This window comes from Lipotes vexillifer, unplaced genomic scaffold (assembly GCF_000442215.2).
Source record: "Lipotes vexillifer unplaced genomic scaffold, Lipotes_vexillifer_v1.1 scaffold29, whole genome shotgun sequence".
In the NCBI taxonomy this organism is placed as follows: Eukaryota; Metazoa; Chordata; class Mammalia; order Artiodactyla; family Lipotidae; genus Lipotes; species Lipotes vexillifer.
In genome coordinates, this window is record NW_006776904.1 from 731,062 (window position 1) to 746,117 (window position 15,056).

At 40.0% G+C, this 15,056-nt stretch overlaps 1 protein-coding gene across 1 annotated transcript in view; it reads right to left on the bottom strand.

Moving 5' to 3' along the window:
* TTN (titin) overlaps window positions 1-15,056 on the bottom strand; it is a 284,036-nt gene that overhangs the window by 215,568 nt on the left and 53,412 nt on the right. Inside the window, exons 44-47 of the mRNA XM_007450732.1 lie at window positions 13,459-13,647; window positions 11,723-12,097; window positions 10,483-11,055; window positions 7,894-7,938 (exon numbers count right to left, since the gene is read on the bottom strand). Coding sequence (XP_007450794.1) covers window positions 7,894-7,938; window positions 10,483-11,055; window positions 11,723-12,097; window positions 13,459-13,647 — 1,182 coding nt within the window. The remainder of the gene's footprint in view (window positions 1-7,893; window positions 7,939-10,482; window positions 11,056-11,722; window positions 12,098-13,458; window positions 13,648-15,056) is intronic.

A 15,056-nucleotide genomic window follows, 5' to 3' on the forward strand; every position in this document is an offset into this window, starting at 1 on the left:
TGCTGAAGGACTTTATGGAGTAGAAGGACGGTAAAGTAGAGGTACCAACGATTAGGTAGCCAAGGAGATGTTTAATAGTGTTTGATGATTCACAGCAGAATTGACACAGGTGATAACTCCACAGTTTAGATAATAGAATATTTACATGTATTACAAACATGAGATTTCCACATGGAGAAACTGTTTTCCCTGGGGTTTTTCAATGTCATTTGTTCAAATAGAGTAGATGTATTTGGAGATTTATTAGAACTATATAATCTGGAAAGTGTGAAAGCATTCAAGTCAATTCTCATCATTATGGGGGCACTAACACATTGCATGAGGAGCTTTAAATTAGGGTGAGCACTGCACAGGCCTCAGCCATGCCCGATTTGTTCGTAGCTACACACCTGTACTCACCTTCGTCCTCCTTCACTAAGCTTGTTATGAACAGGTTGTGGAACCCTATGCCACTTTCCTCGGCACTGAACCTTGTTCCTTGCACCAATCTCCCATCTTTGTACCAGTAAACCGTGGGCCTTGGAGAGCCACGGACTAAACACTGGAAATAAGCTGCTGTACCTAATGGTGCTGAACAGTCAGAAATACCTTTGATAAACCTGGGAGGCCCTTCCTCCACCTGAAATTCAAAAAAGCTGTCTGAATATTTGCTCCTTAAGACTAATTCTTCCTTCACACTGCTAAGTGTCACTTTACTTTTCTTTGACAGCAGAGCCAACATTTCGGAATCTCCCATGGTGAGGAATCCCCGACAGATAGCCTCCCCTACATAATTCACAGCTCTGCACCGGTACGTTGCACTATCAGAAAGACTGACGTTGCGAATCTTAAGGGTGTGACTTCCCTTCTCCTCACTAATCACATATTTAGCGTCATCTGGCTCAATACACATATATTCTTTATACCATTTCACTTCAGGAGTTGGGATGCCTATGACTGAACACTTGAACACAGCGTCTGAGTTTTCTGGAATTCTAAAATCACAAATAGGCATTATAAAGCGAGGAGGCATTTCAAATACTTCTAAGTCAATTTTTAAATCTTTGTCTTCTTCCTCCCTTGAAGCCATACTTGGATCTGCTAAATTCAATGGGAGAACATCCAGACTCACAACCATGCTTTTATGATCAGGAGTAAATTCAGGAACTGTGACTATTTTCACTTGCTTCTCAAATTCTTTAACATCTTTTTCACTTAATTCAACTTCCAGGACAATTTCTTGAGGAGAAGGGGTTCTTGATGACCCAGTGTTTTCCAAATCGAACTCCATGACATGCTGATGTGTTACTGGAGGTGGAAGGGCCACTGCTCTCTCTTTTGGGGGCACAATGTCTACATGTGCAAAGCTCTTTGCTTCCCCTATGATGTTTACAGCATGGCACATGTACTCGCCTCCCTCTCCTTTTTGAATGTTAGCAATTTCCAAAGAACACACATTACCCACCCTTTCTATTTTGATTCTTTCATCTGGCTCTAGCAAAGATTTATTTCGATACCATTTCACACCAGGAACTGGAAGGCCCTCAACTTCAACAATGAAGCCCAAGGTTGTGTTTTCATAGATCTTCCTTTTGGTCAGAGGTTCAATAAAAGATGGAGGCATTTCATTGTCTTTTGGTTCAATGGCTTCATTGGGCGTGCCAAAGGAATCAGAACGCCATAATTCATAAGCTGAGCTTCTCTCTTCTGTAGGTGTGTGGAAATGCTCACTTGATGGACTGTCCTCCCTTTCTAGTTTTGATGGGCACCTTTTAAAGATTCCAGTGGGGTTTGGTCCTCCAGTAGGAACAGAATATCTTTCAACAGTTTCTCCTCCTAAAGGTGTAGAATCTCTCTCTAGTGTCTCCCCTGAGGGCGTGGAATACCTCTCTAAGGTCTCTCCAGGAGGTGTGGAATATCTCTCCAGGGTGTCTCCTGGAGGTGTGGAGTATCTCTCCAGGGTCTCTCCTGGAGGTGTGGAGTATCTCTCCAGGGTCTCTCCTTGGGGTGTGGAGCATCTCTCCAGGGTCTCTCCTGAGGGTGTGGAACACCTTTCTGCTACCTTGCCTTCGGAAGGTGTTGAGTACCTTTCAGTAGCTTCCTCTAAAGGTGTGGTCCTTTCAATAGTCTTACCTCCTAAACTTGTTGAGGATTTTTTAGCTGTGCCTACAGGAGTAAGATACCAATCAGGAGACTCTGGAGTTTCAAGATGTTCAACAGAGGATGGTGGGGTATAAAACTGATCTAGCTCAGAGAGTGCTTCACTGCTTGTACTTCCCACATCAATTGAAATATCAGATTCAGGAGAAAATGGGCGTCCCAGTGATTCCTGTTGTTGGTTGTAGTACTCATACACAGTGCTGAAAGTTACTTCTTCGACCTCCATTGATGTGACTGATTCACTGTGGACAAGATCTGCCTTGTGCTTGGTGTCTGCAGTCTCGGGAACTTCATGCTTTCCAGCAGCCAGTAAGTACTGTGTTAGGGAGGTCTCACATTCCATTACCTCTGTTGTATGTGCCTCATCCAACTTAGGAGGGTTTTTAGAAAAACAAGTTTCTATCTTTTCTTTTTCAGTACTGGAGAAAGAAGTTTCATTCTGAACTTGAATTTCTTCATAACATTTTTCTTTTCCAGGAGCATCCATCTTCTCACTTATTTGTTCATTTGGATTCCGTTGTTCCTCAGTCATCAAGAATGGAAAGTGCTGACTCAGGGAAATTTTTCTGCGGCATGTGTCTGCTTCCTGAACATCACTTATGTGGTCTCCCAAAATTCCAGCAGCATATCCCTGTGTCCCTCCATCTTGCTTTTGAAATGACGCCAACTCTGGTTCCAAAGTATGCTCCTCCTCCTTTTTACAAACCTCTATAAGCTTTTCCTCACTTGCTTTTTTCACATGTGAAATGAAACTCCTATCCCCATTTTTCTCAGCAATATCAGTTTTTCCTACATCTGTGGATGAGGTTGAAAGTAGGGCACGCGGTTCACTATGGATCTCTTCAGAAATAGTTTTAAGAGAAATATCAGTATTTAAAATTTCTAAATTTTGTTCCTGCATATGTTTTTCCAAATAAGAGGCACTTTCATCACTATCACTTTTCTCCCTCACAGTCCTATCTAAAAACTCCTTACTGGAAGAAATCTCTGGATTGGTAAATATGTTACTTTGTGCGCTATTAGAGGTATTCTGTGTATCAGATTGTAATGTTTCAGTGCTAGGAACTTCCTCTTTATATGGTGTTTCCTGCTGTTGCCTAGTCTCTTGCTCTTGAAACTCATTAGCTGGGTCTCCTAAATGAGAATACATTTGCTTCAGATCAAATACAATGCTCTCAGCCTTGGTTGTTTCAGAAGCAGGATGCTGGGTTTGAAAATAAGCTTCTTCTGATTGATCACTATCTAGTCTAACTTCCTGAAATTTTACATCCGCATTTTCTATTTGAGCATGAAATTGCTTTAGGTCAAATGTAATAGGTGCTTCATGTTCAGCCCTTTCAGCAACTGCAGGTTGATCTATAAGACCTACTTCCTTCTGTTGTTCCCTCTCTTGTAATTCAAGTACCTTATGAGTTTGAGAAGAAAGCAGCTTTAAATTCATTACAATGTTAGATGAATCTTGTTCAGTGTTTGGAGGCATTTCCTCTGCCTGATGCATATTTGTGTTTAGGTTACTTGATCTTGATTTTCTTTGCTTTAAGGGAAAGTCTTTGTCATCAAGCTTCTTTTGAGGAGGATTCACAAATGATTTCTTGGTAGGTCTCTTTTCTAGAACGCCTTTTTCTATATGTTGTAACTTTTCAAATGCAATGATTCTATGCCTCACCTTTTTTCCTGGGTAGTATCTCCCTTCCCCAAAGGGTTCTTCGTATACAATGATGGGCGATTCTTTTGTGTTGTAACCATCAGAAGTTCTCTCAGAGTGGATATCTGATAAATAGTCACTTTGGGCATATTCTTGCACGTTTTCCCTTTCTGGTCCACCAAGTTTCCCCAAATCATTTCTCACCTCTTTCCTAATTTTAACTTCACTGAAATCATCAACAGATGGATAGACAGTCCCCTCTGCTTGGTGTAGCTTTGATTTTTCATTTACATGTTCCTGTTTCTCTTCATCCTGACATTGTATGAGTTCAGCTCGGAGAGGCTTGTTGATTGTTATGGATCTAGAAGCACCCTGCATAAATATGGGCAGTTTTTCTCTAGAAGATGTGCAAGAAACCTGGCCTTTCTGGTCTATCTGTTCAATTGTCTCAAGGCTTTGAAAATATTCTCTTACAGAATATTCTTTTATATTGGATTGGGGAGTAAAAGGACCAGCTGGATAATCATGAAAGTGTGCCCTTTCAGATTCTCCCTGAATGTGTTGATCTTTGGAATATTTGGCATAAATTCCACCCATATTTTCTAATTGACTATATTCCCTGTGAGTGACAGATTCCACTGTTAGATCTGAAACACTCTCAACCATTCCTGAACTGTTTTCAGCAACACATTCATATTTTCCAGAATCTTGAGAATTAACATCATTAATATATAACCTGTGGCTACAATTAACTTCTTCAAACTGGAACTTCTGGTTCTGCTTTAAAAGGACTCCATTGTGGAACCATGTCACAGCGGGTTTAGGCTCACCAGACAGTGAACATTCAAGGACTATGGAATCCCCTTCTCTACAACTGGCACACTTTGGCATTTCTTGTAACACTTCTGGCGGCTCGTTAGTAATATCAGATGAAAATATAAATTTGTGCTTTGGTGACCGAGTAGCCTCATCTTGAGGTGTTGCTTTAGGTTCCAACTCCTCCAGTTGAAACAACTCTCTTGACTCTTTATCCTGTTCTGGGGTAGGAGTAGCTGCCGTTATCTGAATTTCTACAGGAAAGGAAAGCAGTTCTATGTCTGCAGAGGGAGGAACTAGTGGGTTAGCTTTTAACATATGGAGATTTGTTTGGCCTTCCTGTCTCAGAGATGGAGGAATGCCTTTTGCTTGGTCAAACACCAGTGTCAGCACCTCTTCTTCATCAGTGGAGTCATGCAACACTGGGACCCTATGTGCTTCGACACCATGCCTTTGTTTTGACTTCACTTTAAGTACACCGGTTGTTTTTACTGTTCCGTATTGGTTAAACAGCACACAGGTAATGAAACCTTCATTTTGAGGATGGACAGAAGAAAATGTTAACGTTGAATAGTTTCTGAAGGTCTGAGTGATAAAGCCTCGATTACATGGGATTGGTACATCATTGTTATACCATGTCACTATGGGTTGAGGATATCCTTGAAAATGACACACAAATTCACAGCTATCACCTTCATAAACTTCTTGAGGTTCAATTTCTTGAAGAAATGAAGGTGGGCAACGTTGTGGATGTTTCTGGAAAGAATTTTCGAAAAATCTTGTGGTGTTTTCTTCCTGTTCAGTTTTGAATTCATCGACTTTTGTGGAAGTGGAGTGTTGAAATTCTCTCAAATCATCTTTTCTTATTTGGTCAATATCTAATGCTTCACTTTCTTGAATATTTACAGCTGCACCAAAAGATTCACTGGTGTATGGTATAGCAACTTGAGACACCTTTTCAGGGGTCTCATATATTTCCTCATTCTTACTTACATTTGTGATATCTTTAGATGACTCGACAATTTCCGTTTGGGTCAGAAGTTTTTCAAGTTGTCCTCTTGCTTGGATATTCTCATTTACTAGAATCCTACCATATAAATGGTCCCTTGATAGACTTTCTCTTAGGAATGCCTCTTGGCTCATTCTCATTTCAGTCTGGAGAATTTCCTCATCAACAGTAGTTTGAAAGCTTGTGGGAGGTCCTCCAGATTCTACATTTTGATCCATTAGATTAGGAAGGACCTGTGGATCTTGGACAATACCCTCAGTTGAATTATCTACCTTATCCCTATTGTCAGCTAGATCAGATACAGACCTGCTTTTTATTTCCTCTCGAGAGAACAGAACGTCTTTATCACTGTCTTCACTTCTCAAAGTTCTTGAACTTATTTCAGATGATATATCTAACAAAGATAATTTCTTTTTCTCCATTAACATTTTTCTAGCCTCCCGTAAATGCTGCAACTTCATTTTGGTCTCCTCATCCAGGAAACTTTCACCTACATTAAGCCATCCCCTTGTGTCAGATTTACTTTCTAAATATTCTTCATCATACATTAAATCTGTTTTCCTGCCAGGACTTACTGTCTTAAAGTGTATAGTTCGCGTGATTCCCTGTTGTTCCGCGTCTTGTTTCTTGTTAAAGGGAGAGCCAGTAAACCTCAGGTCAACCTTTAATCTATCTTCTCTCCTTTCAACTAAAGCCTCCATATTTCCATGTGTCTGTTCTGCCCTTTTCAGAAATTCTAAATATTTCTCATCTTGCCCTTTTTCAATAACAAGCAACGATGCAGTTGATTCAGCAGACCCTTCACTATTAATTGCTAATAATCTGTAACTTCCAGTATCTCTGTCTTGGACCCTTTTAACCTCTAAGCTGGAAGAGTGATGATGTAAATCACTCTTTGTTTTTATAACCCGCCGAAGACCTGTTGGGATAGGTCGATTGTTATGAAACCAAGTCATTTCTGGAGTTGGACAGGCAATTAATCTACATGTAAAAACAACAGGTTCACCCTCGAAAACATATTTAAACATAAGCTTTTGGGTAAAAGAAGGCTTGAAATATTTGGGCCAGGAGCTTGTAGATGATATTCTACTTGCATATCTTTTAGCAGCCATGGAGCTGTGGTCTATGTCTTCAGAATCTGAGAAGGCAACATGGGTATCTCTTTCTGAATGTTCAGATGCTTCCTCAGAGAACAATTCTGAAAAAAAGTTCAATTATAAAGCATTTTACTATTTTCCATAGTATTTGAAAAAGTTGAAAATAAATGAAATTGCAAAATAGGAAATGAAATAAAGTGCATGCTACAGATTCTCACAAATCCATAAAAAATTTCACTCACCATATTTGTTCGAATAAACGCAACACCATGCTCTGTTTAAAAGATTCTGACACGAAAATCGTTCGTTGTCTGGTCTTTTCTTCAAACTGCTGAAATTTCTTCTTGAACAAGCAAAAATGCATTTCAAAATAACATGTTCCTGTGCATATTTGTTTTGAGAGCAGGAAAACTGTTCTTTTGATGGCTAAGAGGAAAATCTTACCTGACTTGCAGAGAGAGTGGAATAAACGCCCTTTCTGATCCTTTTGATTATAGATTAAATTATTGTATTTTTGGAGAATTAACTATTTAAAATATATATACAAGAACTATAACCATAAATGATTAGCTAAAATAAAATAAAATGAGAAGGCGTTTATTCGAACTAATACAGCCATAAAGTCACCATGTTATGCAAAGAAAAGCAGGCAATAAGGATCACATAAGGCAGCTATCTGCAAGCCAGTGTAAGAGACATATCAATGTTAAAATGATGTATGTGCATGAAGTATAAACCAGAATGGGAATGTAACATTTTCACACACCCTAAATAAAAAAGCGTCTCAATGATAATTCATTCATGATGTTGCATTCTGAGAATGACAGCTAGGTTATTGTTCAATTTAATTCACTGTGATTTTGAAAACAAACTTCTAGTTCATGATTTCATGCATTACGATGACAACCTTTTCTGATACACGCTTTTGAAAATGGCTACAAACATGAAGTTGATTATGGCTGATGAATTTTAAATATAAGATTTTAAATTACCATAAAACAAATTACTGTGAAATGCATGTAACTATCAGCATACTAAACCAGGCATGCAACACAGTAATATATACTGTAAGAGATATATTTGTACATCTATGTCATTTTTCTCAATACTACTAACAGAAGGCAGCTCAAGGATTCTATTAATCCTTCAGAATTTCTATTTAAATCTCATATTCAATATAACCATACCTTTCATCTCCATCTCAATCTGCTCATGCAACATTGATTCAGGAGCTAGAATTTCAAAAACAAGAGATTTTCATGATTAATTCCATGTACTTTCTGCCTCAATTCATGATTCATACAATTACAATTTTCTCTTTACTATAATAGAAAACTACATCCCCCAAATGCACCCCCCAAAATCCATGCCAAACAAATCAATGAGCTGATAAAGTACATGACAATGATGAAAGATTTTAAAACATTTTTATTTTAGGTTCTCTTTGAAATTTCCACTTTTAGTTCCACAATTCCCCATGCCTTTTACATGCACTGAGAAAAGCAATCCACAAACAAAAGGAATATTTCTTTTTTAATGTCTTGTTGACTGACTACTTGCTAGGAGATGAAATCACATTTAGAAGGAACATGCACTTTCTAACTTGCCAGTTTTAACTGAGGGCCATTCTCAGCTTTCCCTGCAGAATTAAGAGTTTTCTGCTAGTAAATACTCCTTTGATTTGAACCACCTTTAAAACTTCACGCAAAGTCCAATTATATGTTAAAGAGCAGAACAAAGAGTCCTCAACTCAAAATTACTTTTATTACATAAGGAAAAGTCACAGCCTTTAGACACAATTGTCTCTGGGTGGTTTCAGAGAAAGCAGGTGCTCCGGTAACACTCTCATTCTCCCGTCTGTGTGACACAAGTCAGTGTGCTTGCCGCCCTGGCTTCTCAGTTCCTTGTGGTCTTTGGCATGAAGTTACTGACAAACTTGATGTTTTCTTTGACGATGCTCTCTTTACTTCATGGGTTGTTTTAATTTGGGACTCTTTGAGTGTTTTAATACGTTTAGTGACTGAACCAAGGGTAATTTTGTTAAGTGGTCTGGTTTGCGATTCTTTTGCTAGGTAAGAATAAAGTTTGGAAAAGGAATAAATTAGTTGTGTTTGTAAGAGTAAAACACACGTGGAATTTAGAGAAGATGGAATGTCATTAGGATGAGAGGGAAAGCAGCACATTAGTCCCCAAACTAGGATATATCTATGCTTACTACACACATAAGAACTCTACTCAAACAGACTTATGGGGGTTCACATTCCTACCTGATTTTCATGGATAACTAGCCTATGTAAAATTATTAGGCCCAAATCGAAGAGGAACAGATAAAGACTGGCCTATATTAGATAATTAGATAACTGTGCCTGATCCTTCACTCTTCAAACACTGAAAAGTGGCTTCTCTTTTAATTTTCTTAAGTAAGGCAGTCTGGACTTCCCAAGGGAAAAAAAAAATGCTCACGCACCAGGAACATTTTAATAATATAATTGTTGGAACTGAGTGAACTGGAAATCCTGAGGCAAAAATGTCCAGCTCAAATCCACTCTGGGAACATGATGATGAAGCACTGTCCTAGGGCACTAGGTTCTTTAGGAAGCGAGTTGAAAGACCTACATTTCTCCCACCTCCGCAACACACCAGTTCCCAATTATCTTGCTGCGGAAACCGTCACAGTTGACACCTACGTGACTTGTGGACAACGCCTCCAGATACATAGTTTCTTGTGTGATTACTGTGCTAGCCAGCAGCTATGGTGAAACTGAGGGTCAGCTTTCTGGATGGTGGAATTTTCTACCTAATTTGCTTAATTAGACCTCAGTTCTTGAGCTATTCCTTTCTCGGGCTTTGAAAATTAATCAGAAATAGCTATAGACCAAAATGTCAGATTAAGAAAAAGCAAATCCTCCTTTTGGTGAGTGAGGATTGCAGATACGTTAAGTGAATTAATGAATCTATCTCAAAATTCAGTGCAGAGATGGCCGTGCGCACAGCACTGTATTGCCCCCGCTCATCTCTGACGCCTGAACAGTAACATGGCCAGATCAGGGAAGAGCTAGAGGCCACAGCTCTCCACAGACCCCTGGAGATGCCTAAACTTCTTCCACCAGCTTCCCTCCATGGGATTCAGTGAAGGTCTTTTGCTGCAGACACACAGCACAGGCTTCTAGTAACTGAAGAATACTTTTCTCATTTTATTAGCATCCAGGAAGAAAGTCCATGGAGGGAAGGAAGAAGTTAACCTTTGCCCAAATATATTTGTGCCCCTTCCAGACACAGTGGTGAATCAAGCACAATAACAACAAAAATAATGATCTTGCTGTGAGATAATTCTACAATTCTGGGAGGATCTGAGACTATAAAGCAGCAGCATTTATTGAGAAGTATCTAAAGACTACTAATTTTGGTCCAGACAGTGCCAGGCACAATAATAAATACTCAATAAACACATGATGAACTCTAACATCTGAACCTTCTTTGCTACACTTCCTAGGTGGCACATTTGGTAAGTATTAGAAAAAAGAGCACATACGAAACAAAGCTTAACTTCCTGAACTCAGATTTGAAAGTTAAACTTCCTTGAATCTAGACTGGAAAGTTACATGTTCTTAAGTCTGGCCAACGACTTTGGCTGACTTTCATAAGTCATTTATGAACAGAGTGCTAATTTAAGTGTATTCTATTTAATATATTCATTGATTCAATCTGCATGATGGAAAAGCTGCATAAAGCGATGAGGATGAAATGAAGCAAGTCAGAGCTAAATATCAAATAACCACCTTCTACTCTTAGTACTGCTGATGTCGTCTTCTCTCCGTACTCATTGTGGACAACGCAGCTGTACAATCCTTGGTCTACCAGCTGAACGTCACATATGGTAAGTAACTGAGTATTGCCATTTTGTGACTGCTTTGCTCTCTTAGATTCCTCTATCCTTACACCTTCATGAGTCCAGGTTACGTCAACGGAAGGTTCTTCTGAAACACAGAGGAATTGAGCCGTGTCGCCGCACTTTACAGAGAGGTCCTGAAGATGCAGGAGAATCCTTGGTGCTTCATCCATTGGCTCTTCAGCACATTTCTCAGTTAACTCAGTGCTTTCTGCAATTTGTGAAAGGGATGCAGTATGGTGCAACTCTACATCTCGAATGGATGCAGTTGTGTGGGCAGAACTTTGAGATACACCTTCAAAAACCTGAAATTCATATTCATATGATGATCCTTGAAATGACTTAATTTCGCTTTGGGATATTTTGCTCTCCTGCTTTGTGAAACAGGAATCTGCCACTGCCTGGGACTTGGTGGACTCTCTTACATTTTCCCCAGAACTTTGCCTAGCTAGGGCTTGCACTGTACGATCAAGTGACAAGAAAAAGAAAAGAACATTAGGATCTAAGCTTTGTCACCTGGCTAGGTTAGTAACATAAAATGGCATGGAAGATGAAGATGAAAGACATCACTGTTACTTGGAAGCAGCATGCCAGATGCAGTGTGCTCCAGGATGTCAGGGTGACACAAAAGAAAATTCATTCCCAGTGATCCAGTGATGGATGGATGATGAAGGCTCATGCGGATGCCATACAGTATCTGCTTCCTTCTTTTTGTTGTCATTGCAGCTATCCAGAATGACATAGCAGCTCCCTCTTTTTTTCTGACTCCATTCGGGATATCATTTGTCCTCCCTCCACCATATACTTTATCAAAAATATGTAGCAAATAAATCATTAATGATGCAATGATGAGATGCTGTTTAGAAAAGTAAAAATGTCAAGCAAAGTTGATGCCTAGCCAAATAATAACTAGTGTAATGCCCAGAACACATACTTCAGCGAGATTTAAAGTACACTGGTTTAACTATAATTGAGGACTTAGGGGCACCTGGGTGTTACTTTGTTAATAAATTATGGACCGACCACAATATGCACCAAGACACACAGCAGAGACTCTCATTAGTAACAGTGGGAGTAGGAGGCATGCAGCAGATCAAAGTCTTTGAAGCAAGCCAGGCTTTCTTTACCTTTTGGAGTCACTGTGAGTATAGCTGCGCAAATGGCTTCCCCAGCACTATTGGCTGCTTTGCAAGAGTACTGCCCGGCATGCTCTGAGTAAGCATCAACTATAAGCATTAAAGCCATGCCTGTGGACTCCTCAAAATGGAAAACTACATCTTTTGTTGGTAGAATTGGTTGCTGGTTATGCAACCACTGGATTTCTGGCTTGGGAATGCCAGAAACCCTGGCATGGAATCTGACTGTCTCCCCGCTGTGCACCCTGAGGCTTGACAGAGGCTGGATGAAGATGGGCTTTTGGCCAAGGGGCTCCTTCTTAAATGAAACTGACGAAGAGACATGCCATTGAGAGTCTGATGTAACTTCTTCAAGTTTGCTAAATCCTGAAAAGAAGCATGCCAACCTTTAATGTCTTACCCTGCACTGAAACCAGAACTTACTGGGAGTTGTCTACAGATCTGTTGTAAATTTCCATGGTGAACTAGAATCCAGACCAATCCTGATGCCTTGTCAGCGTATGTCACTACATACACACATTGATTCAAAGACACACAAGCTCCCTTCCATTTTCCAGACAAACATGCTGAGACATAACTAGTCTAAGGAACTTCACTACATTGCGTGTGAAGGCAGTTGTGGAGTATGCAGTTCAGTTTAGGTATTCTTGTTTTCTGTTGTTATTTTTTTCCCTCTGGTTGTCAAACCAGCTTTTCTTTTTTGTAAACCACACTACATTGATTATTAAGAAAACCTCTGGTTATTATAATAAGTGTTTAAAATCAAGGAAAAAAGCAAAAGTTGCCCTAACTCTTTATGTATTTGTATATGCTTAATATTACAGAGACTAATTTAGCTCAGGAAAAACAGCCTGATTCTATAAAAATACTATCTCGGGCTTCCCTGGTGGCGCAGTGGTTGAGCATCCGCCTGTCGGTGCAGGGGACACAGGTTCGTGCCCCGGTCCGGAAGGATCCCACATGCCGCGGAGCGGCTGGGCCCGTGAGCCATGGCCGCTGGGCCTGCGCATCCGGAGCCTGTGCTCCGCAATGGGAGAGGCCACAACAGTGAGAGGCCCGCGTACCGCAAAAAAAAAAAATAAATAAATAAATAAAAAATAAAAAAAAATAAAAATACTATCTCATTTTGAATCAAAGTGCCCCCCACCCCGATACTGAGGAAGTGTTTCTGATTGCAGCTGAAGAGCCCCAAGTAACAGAGATGTTAAACTATCATACAGTGGAGCCCCTCAACCCCCAGGCATTCTTTGAATCACAGTAAACACATCCACCTTGTGTACAGACCTGAAATCACCCACTGTAGCTTCTGTGAAATCAGAATTGTGTCAGTACAATGGTGGGATGGTAACACTCTTAGATTTAAAAACATTTTTTTTTAGAATTTGCATCCTAGCCAGATGAGAAAACAAATCTATCTAATTCTTTAGCATATTTTTCCCCATTCTGATACAGGCTGATCAGGAAGCATGAAAGCTGATGATGAGAGCAACACATTACAAAATTCTATGGAGACAAAGCAGGGCAAAATAAAAAACGATGGTTTGTGATTCATAATGAGAAGGGGTAACTGAAAAGCGAGATCGTCACATATAACATGGGAACAATTAGTCACATTAAGAGAATGATAGGACCAACAATGATTTACGTGAAATCCTTAGTGATTTGTTACTGATATTGTGAGATTAGATCCGTATTTAAATGTGGTTCTTAAAGTTGTTTTACTGTACCTTCCAGTCTCAAAGTGGCTGTGCTTGATACTTGACCTACAGCATTACTAGAAACAAAAGTATAAATTCCTTCATCTTCTGGAAAAGCTTCAGCAATTTCCAGTTGGTAAGTGTCTTCAAACTGAGTCATTTTAAAGAACCGAGATGGCTTGATTTTCTTGTCTTTGCTGTACCAAGACACTTTTAGATCTGTAACGTGAAAGGAAGAGGATCTTTAAATCACTGCAACAAGTGGATATTTTTATTTACCTGCAAACACAATATTGACTATATTAGTGACTAATTTTATATTTATCTAAATAACATTATACTTTTCTTTTGGGCATGCCACATCTGATCTTATATAATTTCTTTTAATTTTTAAAAGGAAACATGATTCTAGAAAAATCCAACTTATAGATGGGTTATAATGTTTGAAATTTTACAATTTTAGTTATATTCTTTTTAACCATTTGCATGTCATGCTATGGAAGCAAAGATGAGGTTTTGACATATTCAGTCAAATGAGAAAAAGACTGTCCTGAGAAACAGTCATCATAAAGGGTTTGATCTGAGATTGTGGTTACCTACTGAGACAAGGAGTGAGGAAAATCTGCACTCTGGTTAGGCAGAAAGACCCATCAAAAACAGACCTGAGAAGATGAACATTCCATAAGGTCTAAAAGAGACACCCTTAAAGGATGAAGAGAAAAATCTCTATTATTTTGTTACCAGTAGGCAAGCATTGGAAGTTCCCAGCACAACAGAAAATTTTTAAAATGGAAAGAGTCATGGAATATGGGCATCCTAGATATATTTGGCTTTTCTCAAAGTAGGAGTAATAATAAATAATAATAAAACTAGCGAGTAGGAACCAAGATGGCAGAGTAGAAGGAGGTGTTCTCACTCCCTCCTGTGAGAACACCAGAATTACAACTAGCTGCTGGACAATCATCGACAGGAAGACACTGCAATTCACCAAAAAAGATATGGGCATCCAAAGACAAAGGAGAAGCCACAATGAGATGGTAGGAGGGGCGCAATCACAGTAAAATCAAATCCCATAACTGCTGGGTGGGTGACTCACAGACTGGAGAACACTTATACCACAGAAGTCCACCCACTGGAGTGAAGGTTCTGAGCCCCCCGTCAGGCTTCCCAACCTGGGGGTCCAGCAACAGGAGGAGGAATTCCTAGAGAATCAGACTTTGAAGCCTAGTGGGATTTGAATGCAGGACTTTGACAGGACTGGGGGGAAACAGAGACTCCACTCTTGGAGGCACACACAAAGTAGTGTGTGCATCGGGACCCAGGGAAGGAGCAGTGACCCCATGGAAGACTGAACCAGACCTACCTGCTAGTGTTGGAGGGTCTACTGCAGAGGCGGGGGTGGCTGTGGGTCAATGTGGGGACAAGGACAGTGGCAGCAGAAGTTCTGGGAAGTACTCCTTGGCGTGAGCCCTCCCAGAGTCTGTCATTAGCCCCACCAAAGAGCCCAGGTAGGCTCCAGTGTTGGGTTAACTCAGGCCAAACAACCAACAGGGAGGGAACCCAGCCCCACCCATCAGCAGTCAAGCGGATTAATGTTCTACTGAGCTCTGCCCACCAGAGCAACAGTC